Raw genomic sequence first — 10,227 nt, forward strand, 5'->3', positions numbered from 1 at the left:
GGACAGCAGTGTTTTAAGTAACTTAACAGAAATTCATAACATAATCTCTGCAAAATGGCTTTTAATTTCTGATGCATTTGGAAAATCTCTAAATGCCAGTAATGCCAGCAAGTCCTTTCTTTGGTGCACCAGTCTGCAGGTCCGTTTAATCCTGTAGAGAGTGCTTGGTGCTCACAGCTGGTCTTTAAAGCTGACCCATGTGTGCATATGGGAGGGAGGAGGGATGCTGGGGGGGAGCACATGAACGTGGGGCTGTTAGAGACCATGGGAGGGAGAGAGCAGCTTTAAAACTCCGGGGCAGTCCCTCCTGATGTCCTTTGGTGAGGCCTGGAAGTGCACTAGCTGCTGGGGAAGTTTTATCTTAGAGGCTGTATTTTTTGTTTGGTTCTGCGGCTCAGTGTTTACCCAGCAATTTGGTCTATGAAATGGTGTGTCAGACACGGAGGTATTTGTTTACTGCTGCTTTTCTCCCTCAGATTCCCAAAGGAAATACACTCAGGTCTCCTGGAGGTAATTTCCCCGTCTCCGCATTTCTATCCTGATTTCTCCCACCTGCGGGAATCCTTTGGGGACCCCAAGGAAAGAGTCAGGTAAGAATCAATGAGCTTAAAACCAACCAAGCCCTGAATTAAGTAACTGCAGCATCTCCCCCCCTGACTCCAGCAGGGAAAGCTCTTCCACAGGGCCAGGCGAGGCCCTTGAACTTGCTTTGTCCAAGAGCTGGAAGGACGGGGGGGGGGATGTTATGAACTGGTGCCAGCTTTGCAGGGCTTGCCTCGTGCTGCGGTGTTTCCATCACCAAGTGAGGGGGTCATTTTAACCCAGATGATGTTCATTTTGGAAGTCCCTGGGTTTTCCAGTAACTCTTAGCTGACCAGTTTGAGACCAAAAGGGGGAGGCCGTATGCCATCCCCTCCTCCAAGAGCTGTGTCACCTTCCTGGCTTAAACCCAGCCTCGGCTGGCTCCCCCGAGCAGCCCGGTATCGCAGGAGAGATCAGCGCTCCCATCTTGTTTGTCTCTTGCAGGTGGAGGACAAAGCAAAACCTCGACTACTGCTTTTTAATGATGTATGCCCAGTCCAAAGGCATATATTACGTGCAGGTGGGTTTGGTGCTGGGGGCGGAGGGGAGATGGGTGTACCTGTGAGTTCACTGTGGCTCGTACCCAGCTTGAGAGAGGGCAAAGAGCATGTCCAGTTGTGCGATACAGCAGAGTGGGAGCGGGTTTTAACCAGATAGATAGGTTCAAAAGCTAGGTTTCTGAGATGCTAAAGCATCTCAGAATTTGGAGACCTCCCGCCTAGGGAGGGAAGGAATCCTTGTTTCATTTACCTGTTAGATTGGGTGAGAAAAATCTGCTTGGAGCATCTTCCAAACTAAACTAGGTCTGTGCCAAAGCTTTCCTCCAGTCTATGGCGTGATTGCCCTGCACAGAGAGGCTCTTACTGGAACCTGGATGGGTCATTGACACTGAGTGTCCTTTCCTCTTGCAGCTGGAGGATGATATTGTGGCCAAACCAAACTATCTCAGCACGATGAAGAACTTTGCCTTGCAGCAGCCCTCTGAAGAGTGGATGATCCTGGAGTTTTCTCAGCTGGGGTTTATTGGTAATGTTCTCCCCGCTCACCCCAGTCCCATCAGGCACGGACACAAGTGCCTGCTGGTTCTTGCAAGCGCTTATGCTCTTGGTCCAACGAGTTGTCTGCACAAGATGGTAAAATACTTGGACTTGGTCCCTCCCTATTTTTGCAGTGTCTCTTGTGTTTGCACAGGGGAGAAAGATCCTCACAGCTGGTACTGCTGATACTCACTTTTAATAAAAATAAACCTGGTCGGTGGCCCAGCTGACAGCCAAACAGCTTAGATGTGACCAGTAGCTTTTAGGCTGGATGGGATCTGGAGTTGCCTAAGAGTGTGCAAAAGGAAGTTTACATCAGCACAGAACTATTTTGGGAACGGCAGTACATGGTTGCAGTAGCAGCTTGATCTGTTATTTTGGATGCTGGTTTGACTGGCTTAAAACTTATAGTTTTCGGGGCAGGAAATGGTCTGTCCTGCAGCTGGCTGAATGTTTTTCATCCTTATTTCTCCCTACTGAATGGAAGAGTTTTAGACCTTTTGATACTGTTGTGACCTGTGAGACACTAATGCTTTCTAATTCTGCGATGAATATTAAATCCGGAACTGTATTAGCAATGCCAGCAGTACTGGTACATAAAACAGAGCTGCACGCTATTTCCTTTACGTAGAGAGATGGACACATCCAACCTCCACAGCCCACTCTCCAAAGTTTTTTCTTCCCAGCTCTGATTCTTGACGGTTTCATACCATAACTGTTCTCTCTTCTCTCTTTCTGTGCTGTAGGAAAAATGTTCAAGTCTCTGGATCTGAGCTTGATCGTGGAGTTCATCCTGATGTTCTATAAGGACAAACCCATTGACTGGCTGTTGGATCACATCCTTTGGGTGAAAGTCTGCAACCCTGAAAAAGATGCAGTATGTAAACAACCTCTGTTGAAGGGAAACCTTCTGTTGTGTGTGGGTAAATGTACGCTTGTTCTGTGTCTCCAGAGGATCTTTTCTGTGAGCTCTGGTGCTGACTTTGCGCCGAATCGTGCCATCCCTCTGGAGTGTGCCGCAGGGTGTCCTTGCAGATTGTGTAAGCAAAGACCTGGGAGTTCAGGCTTTTGTAGTCTGCAGCTGCCAGAAAAGGCATTATTTCTGCATCTAAGCACTAACAGGGTATTCCTCCTCCAGTCCTCGAGCAGAGTAGCTGTTCCCCATTCTTCTGTGTTGTTTTTCATGCCAGTGTGCTTCTCTCCCTGAAGCCATTCCCCGCTCGCTGACTATAACCCCAGAATAACCCTTTGGCTCTGGGCTCGTGTGCCATACCCGCCTGGAGCACACACGCAGGCTGCCCAGAGAGCTCACCCCAGATGACCCAAGAGCAAGCCCGCCGCGCGTAGTGTGCCAAAATGAAGCCAGAGCACGCAAAGCTCTTATTGGGATTTCTAGGAGGGCGCAGAGAGGTGAAATGGGCTCCGTTTTCATGCTGCCATCTCGTTTGCAGAGCCATGTCTGCATGAAGCCTTGCAGACGGCAGCACAGAAGCCCCCGTGCCCTGCGGAGGTTGTGTTTGAACTCCCAGCAGCAGCAGCAGCGAGGGGCTAAAGTGAGTGGGAAGGGCAGAGGAGGAGTGTGTGTGACAGCAAGTGGAAGATGAGCTCAGCACCAGATACTCTCCTGTCTCCTCTCTGAACATATTGTATTTACTCATATGCTCATTCGCCCTCCTCCCCCGGCAGAGAATGAGCAGCGGAGTCCCCGTGCAGAGCTTGAAGCCAGTCACTTAGGACAGACCTCATGGCCACAACTGCTTTGTGGTGGCAAATGCCAGAGCAAGTGGTCACTCTGGGGATAAATACTGTATCTATGTGTTGGGGAGGGGGGGGGAAGGGCATCCTCAGGGCTCTGCAGAATTGGGGCAAGGATGTGGTTTAATTTGGCCTGATCCCTGGCAGAGGCCATGACATCAGCTCCAGTCCCCCATGTGCAGCAGGGCCAGTCTCAGATGATGTCCATCGTGTCCTCCTGGCAGTCCAAACCATGTGCTCAGGTGTGACAGAGCAGTCCCCAGGCCTGTCCGCAGCCCCCAGCGTCCTCACAGCCATGGGCAAAGCCGAGGTGGCAGGATGCTGGGATGGAGCTGGGAACGATGCTGCTGTCTGTGCCCCCCCTTCAAAATCTTCAGCTTGAGCATTGATTAAATGCAGATCCTGCTGTGCAGGATCATCTTCTCCTTAGCTCATCTTCGCTCATCTTCTCCTACCTGGCGGAGCCAAGGTTTTCCCAGGGGAAACTGCAAACCTCTTAGATGTGTTGCCTTTTTAAAAATTAACCTACTTTCCGTGTGGATTTCTGGCTCCTTTCCTCACTGTTTGCATGATTAACTCTGCACAGTGCCCTTTCAAACATGACTTTCCCTTGTGAATCCCACTGTGCAGAATCAAATTGGTAGCGGGGAGGATTTGTCTTTTTGATTGAAAGTTTGTTTGACCTGAGCTTTTGGTAAGTGCTTTGCCTGCTCTGGATATATTCTGCTCGCTCTTTTTTAACTAATTTTAGATTTACCTGGGGTAGAGCTGTGTGAAAGGATGACCTTCTTACCACCAACTGAGCCATTCCCCCTCCTGGCCCGGCTGAGACAATGCTGCTTTCGGCAAATGCTTCTTTAAATCAGGAGATGCTGTAGCTCCCTCCATTCCCCTTCCTCCTCCTCTCCCCATCCAGAGCGAGATCAGACCTGCTGGGGTTGCGGCTGGGGTTGCTGGCAATGAGTAGGGTCTCTCCCATTAGCATGGCTAGTTTTAATTTTGTAATGTAACGTGAGCTGGATTAGGGGATTATCTCCTCTGCAGCTTGCAGGGATCATGCCTGGAATTTCCCAGCTCCCGGCACGGTGGCGGTGGCCCGTGTGGGCGGCCCATCGCGGGGACTCGGTGTGGCTGGCTTTCCCCGCTGCGCCCTGCCTGGTGCCAGGCAGCCGGTGACGCAGCGCCCGGCAGCGGGATTTCTGCCAGGGTTGCTCTTGGGTGGGAGGTTGCGAGAGCAGATGGTGGTAGGGGTGCGTGTGTGTTGTTTTTCTTGGAAAAAGCAAAATTTGGAAAACAAATGCCCTCTCCCTCTGGTTTTTAAGCCTGTATTTTTGTCCTGCTCCCTGAAACTGAGAGAAATGAACTATTTTTAAAAAGTGAGTTCTTGTCTCCACGCTCTCAGTGTTTTTCCCCTTTGTCTTTTATTCCTTCTCCATCGTCTCTCTCCCTCCACCCCACGGAAAATCACTGGCTGGATCAGAGTTGCATCTCCAGGTTTATTTACATGGTGGGATGGGTGTGAAACAGTCAAACAGCTCAGACAATGGCACGTGCCATATATCTGCCTAACAAAATCTACCAACAAACTGAAAACTCTGCCCGTCTGAAAAGAGCCCGCAATTGCTACCTGTTCACTTAGGCTCTGAATCATCCCAGGACTTACTGTACCTTCAGACATCAGTGATCCCGAGCTCGGAGTTGTAGGAAAAAGGCTTTCCTGATAAGCCAAGGAAAAAAGAAACAAAATTATCTGGCTGTCCCTACCTGACAGCACCCAGAGGAGATTTGCTCAGCGTTTGCTAAGCTATGCTTGGCAAGGAGACATTTGACACTTAAACCTGGGCAGAGCCTGGTGGGTGACCAGCCAAGAGTCACGGTCAGGTTCCTCCAGAGTGCGGTTAAAAACCCTGTTGCCAAATTAAAGCCAAAATAACACAGAAGGGCATAGAGGTGGAGGGGCAGGGATGTTTATCACTCCTCGTGCCCTTGTCCGTTCCTCTCACGGGGCACAGTGGACCGTGGAGGTTTAAGCATGGGGCACTGCGGGATTGTCTTGTTTCAGAAACACTGCGACAGGCAGAAGGCAAACCTGAGGATCCGCTTCAAGCCCTCGCTCTTCCAGCACGTGGGAACCCACTCCTCCTTGGCCGGGAAGATACAGAAGCTGAAGGTGGGTACCAGCTGCCTGTCCAAGCCGCAGACAGCCTTTCTGTCTGGCCTGGCCTGCAGGCACATGGGAACCGGCTGCTTTTGGGGTGGGAACATCAGTGACAGCAACTGGTGGGATGTGGCAGCTGGATTTACGTGCTTGTTTTGTTCTGAATTACAGTGAGCTCATGTAGCTCCTACTTCTCAGCATGGCAGTGACACGTACCAAGAGTTGCTGCAAGCTTTTAAGCCTTGGTACTGGTCCTGGCCACCTATCTTGAGTGCCAAACCATGATCTGGGCAAGTGATTTTGAAGCATCTACTGAAAAACCCTGGAGAGAGGACTCCTGGGTTGGTCTGACTTCCTTCCCACCCTGCTCCTTATTTCTGGGATTTGCTGATAGGCAAACTAGAGCTTGCCGTGTAAGAGCTTAAATTGTGTGTATTTAAACATCAACAAAATCAAGCTTCCCACAGCTGTATGTGCAGGACCCATAGACACGCATCCCTGGGCTGTGCTCAGTCCTGTGTCTGTCCAATACCCAGGTAAATGGATGGTGTAATCCAGTTTGTATCGCAGCGCAGTGCCTGTCAGGCTGTGTAATCCAGCCGGTTTATGCCATTGTCAGCCTCCCAGCCACCTTCTCCTCAGGTGTAAGGGCTGTTTGCAGAGCTCCTGGGGCAGGGACACGCGTTTGGGAATGCTTGGACAATGAAAGGCTCTTTGGTGCTGGATCAGAGTGCAGAGCAGTGGTGCTTCTCTGTGCTGCCTCTCCTAAAGTTGTGTCCTCCTGGCATCCAGCCACACATTGCCCTGTCTGGTGCCTTCCCCAGATCACTTCCATCCCTCATCCTTCTGCACTATGCAAATCGAGAGCTTTTAATTTGCGGTGCCTTGTTGCTGGGACCCCTGTTCCTCACAGGCGAGAGCAGCTCATGACCCTTTTCTGCCTTTTTGCTTTATGCCCACCAAGGACAAGGACTTTGGCAAGCAGGCCTTGCGGAAAGAGCACGTCAACCCTCCTGCGGAGGTGAGCACCAGCCTGAAAACCTACCAGCACTTCACCTTGGAGAAGGCTTACCTGCGGGACGACTTCTTCTGGGCCTTCACTCCCACTGCCGGAGACTTCATCAGATTCAGATTCTTCAAACCACTCCGCATTGAAAGGCCAGTGCTTTGGGGGGGGGGTTGGCAGAGAGGGACGTGGGGACAGCCTGGAGCATGCGGAGACACTTCCTTTTGCTCTTCTGGCTCATGTTGAATTTCTTGCCCGTCTCCTGCTTGACTGCCCAGGAGGAGGGAGCAGTACTGTTCCAGAGGGAAGATAACTTGACCCTTTTTTTTGGTGGGGCCACGTTTGCTGGAGCCCTTTGCTTTCCCGTGTTTGTGAGCAATCCACGCTGTAGCTAATCTGGCACAGAAGGTCTCCTTCTAAACCATGTGCCCGTGGGCTTTTTGGGAAGATGCTTGTTAGGTTGAGCTGTTTGATGGTTCAGCTGGGGTGAAAGCCATCATGTCCCCCCTCGCTCAGTGTGGGTTTCCATGGCTTTGGTCTCTGTCACAGGTTCTTCTTCCGCAGCGGGAACATCGAGCACCCAGAAGACAAACTCTTCAATACGACTGTGGAGGTTTTGCCGTTTGACGTAAGTGTTTTATTGAGAATTGAGACGGGGGTGGAGTGGGAAGCAAAAGAGGTTTGAGAGAAGGGAACTGCTTAAAGCTGTCAGGAAAATCTTTACAGGACTCAAGTGCCTTTGAGAGATGCTGGATGGGAGCCAGGGGGGTCACACCTGGTCTGGTACCACCTCGGGAGCGGGGATGCTGCCCTGAACAGTCACTATGGGAGCCATCCATGCCTGCAGAGGGGATGCTCAGATGGATGGGACGGCTGCAGAGGAGGGGGTTGGAGCCAGGATGGTGCAGTGGAAGCAGCAGCTTGAGGGCAGCAGATGTCCTCTTGTTTTGGGGCATGAGGCTTGGGGTGCCAGGCGGGGGGATGACATGCCAAGGGCTGCTGGCGAGGGCAGCTCCGGGGTTCCTGCTGTTACTTGGGGTTTTTGGGTGGCTCCTGCCACTGGCCTTGTGCAGAACTCCTCTCCTTCCCGCAGAGTCTACAGTCGGATAAGGAAGCCTTGCAGGAGGGAAGAGGAGCAGCTGTCAAATACCGCAGGACACCGGATGGCTACATCCAGATAGGTACAGCAGGGTGCAAGGTGGTAAACTGCCTGCTGGGTTTGATAACACAGCCATATCCTCACCTTCAAGTGAATTGAGACTCCTTAGTGCTATTTGCTTGACAGAGTAATTTCTGCTTGCCAGGAGCCAGGATTTAATTGTCACTGTCTCCTCTCCTCCACTGCCCTCCTTCCCCTCTTAGACTAAGTGTCCTCTTCAGGTAGTTTTCAGTCCTATGTTTCTGCCTGTCTCTGCTCAGAGCTGGGACCAAATTATTCAGAGTAGCCATTTGCCTAACCTGGTCTTAAAAACCTCTGCCGTGGGTGATTTCGTACTCTCCCTCCACAGCCTGTCTTGGTACTCGCACTGCTTGCAGCTTGGACTTTGTCTCCTGTCACCTGAGCTTGTTTTAGTGCTTGTCCTGCCCTTGGACAAGAATGAGTGATTGCAGCCTACAGGGACCCACTGGTGTGTGGTAAAGCCCTGGTGTCCCTACTAAGACTTCTTTTTTTTTTTTTTAACTAGACAAATAAAAGAAAAATTCCCTGGTACACGTAGCTTTTTGCCATTTTAGCATTCCTCTGCATGCTGTCTGGTTTCTCCCAGTTGCATTTTCCAAAAAAAAAAAAAAAAAAATCACACCCAAAAATGGGACATAGCAACAGGCTGAGACCTTGCTGGCACTATGGATGTGAGACTTGGCTCCATGGTGTGGATCCTGAACCGACATTTGTCTCTTACAGGACAGTGCTGCCGTCAGGCCACTCTGCCTCCCTTTTGCACAGCAGTGATGTGTAGCCAAATACTCCCCATTTTGTTTTGTTCAGCTGATTTTTTTGTTCCCCTCAGTGTAGCATTTTGCACTGTATTGATGTCCATACTGCTGGTTTTCAGCCCCTCTCTCTTGTGTTGGGGAGCTGTGGGCAGGGGGCTGCCATGGCTGCTCGCAGTCCCCTTGCGGGGGCAGGGGGGCTGGCTGCCAGGGGAAAAAACCAAGGGCGTTGCGGAGGGCGAGGTGGACCCATCCTTCGGGCCGCTGGAGGCCATCAGGTTGTCCATCCAGACCGACTCCCCAGTGTGGATCATCCTGAGCGAGGTAAGCTGGGCTTCTTCGGCAGAGGGACAGCCCTGCCCAGCTCCTCGCTTGGGGCTCCCCGCTGCCTCCGCCGGCTTCTCTCTGATCCCAGCCCTCTCTCCTTTCAGATTTTTATCAAAAAAGCAGAGTGACGTGGGCGTGAGGAAGAGTGGACACACGCGTGGATCCCGGTCCCGCTCCCTCCCCTCCCGCTCCCTCCTCCCCGCGGCGCCCGGCCCGGGCACAAGGACAGCCACGCTGGCGAGGCGCAGGCCCGGCTGCCAGGAGGTGACACACACGGACAGGCCTCGGCAAACCGGCTGCCAGGCCGGCACCACCATCCCCAGCCGGTGCTGTGGGGCCACGACATCGTCTTCTCCGGAAGAAGAGCAAAAAGCAAAAACCAATCTCCCGTGCAGAGGGCTGGCTTTGCTCCCCTCGGCAAGGCCCCGGCGCTCCCTCGGCCCCTCACGGGTGCCTGGCTGCCACGCGTGCCACTCGGGCCGCACCAACACGGGACAGTTTGGGGACGGGATGAGCTTTAGCAAGTGCGGGGACTAAAAGCACCTTCAGCCCAGGACAGGGCAAGCACTGGCTGTATTAGGGACAGAGAGGGGGCTTGGTCACGTTGAGTCCTGCCGGCTGACCCTGCAGGCGAGCTGGGATGGAGATGGCCAGGGACCAAGGTCTGCCTTGCCTTCGCCCAGGCAATGGTCCTGGCCAAAGTTTGAGGATTAAGCGAGGGTGAAGACTGACCCTCCTTTGGCAGAGGAGGAGCGAATCCAAAGGGGTTGGAGCTATGAGTATGGCAGGGAAAACAAAAAAATAAAATATGCCACACTGTGCCTGCCAGCATTGAACACAGCCCCTTAACTCACGGTGAAGTCTCCAGTGTCTTCATGCCTTGAGATTGAGTGCAGAAACCATCTTTTTAAATAACTATTTCAGTTATTGATTGGTGTGAGGTTTTTTGGGGGGGTGGGGTGGAAAAAAGCAGAAGTAGCCCAGTTGAGAAATAGTAGGGATTAGTGTAAATCCCAATGTCTCTTCAGCTATACACTGGAATGCATTATACTACTTTCATGTGCTGTATTTTTTATTATTGGATACATTTGATTTTTCAAGTACATCTCTATATATAAATATATAAAATAATGTGCACTGTAATAAAATCTAAATTTAAACCTTTGGTGCGGTGGTGAGAGTCACTCGTGGCAGGGAGGCACAGGCTCTGGCTCTGCCTGCCTGTTCCCCCTCCCCAGGATGTCCCTGGGGGTCAGGGACAAGCTGTAGCCCCTACACCCAAAATGGAGTCATTCCTCGGCGCTCGCCACTACCTGATACTCCCAAAGCATTGCTCATGCTGGGCAAAGCACTTAGAGCAGCCCAGTAGGAGACTGGTTATTTTTTGCCCCAGCACCACAGGAATCTTCACCAGTTATTAAAAAAAAGAA

At 51.8% G+C, this 10,227-nt stretch overlaps 1 protein-coding gene across 1 annotated transcript in view; it reads left to right on the forward strand.

The window, feature by feature from the left end:
- MGAT4B (mannosyl (alpha-1,3-)-glycoprotein beta-1,4-N-acetylglucosaminyltransferase, isozyme B) overlaps positions 1-9,957 on the forward strand; it is a 41,079-nt gene extending 31,122 nt beyond the window's left edge. The window contains exons 6-16 of the mRNA XM_009322756.1: positions 477-590; positions 1,027-1,102; positions 1,494-1,608; positions 2,366-2,496; positions 5,437-5,544; positions 6,497-6,690; positions 7,088-7,166; positions 7,632-7,721; positions 7,886-7,891; positions 8,690-8,794; positions 8,902-9,957. Coding sequence (XP_009321031.1) covers positions 477-590; positions 1,027-1,102; positions 1,494-1,608; positions 2,366-2,496; positions 5,437-5,544; positions 6,497-6,690; positions 7,088-7,166; positions 7,632-7,721; positions 7,886-7,891; positions 8,690-8,794; positions 8,902-8,925 — 1,042 coding nt within the window. The 3' untranslated portion in view covers positions 8,926-9,957. The remainder of the gene's footprint in view (positions 1-476; positions 591-1,026; positions 1,103-1,493; positions 1,609-2,365; positions 2,497-5,436; positions 5,545-6,496; positions 6,691-7,087; positions 7,167-7,631; positions 7,722-7,885; positions 7,892-8,689; positions 8,795-8,901) is intronic.
- The last annotated feature ends 270 nt before the right edge of the window (positions 9,958-10,227 follow it).

The sequence above is a fragment of the Pygoscelis adeliae genome, unplaced genomic scaffold (assembly GCF_000699105.1).
Source record: "Pygoscelis adeliae isolate BGI_AS28 unplaced genomic scaffold, ASM69910v1 Scaffold34, whole genome shotgun sequence".
NCBI classification, from domain to species: domain Eukaryota; kingdom Metazoa; phylum Chordata; class Aves; order Sphenisciformes; family Spheniscidae; genus Pygoscelis; species Pygoscelis adeliae.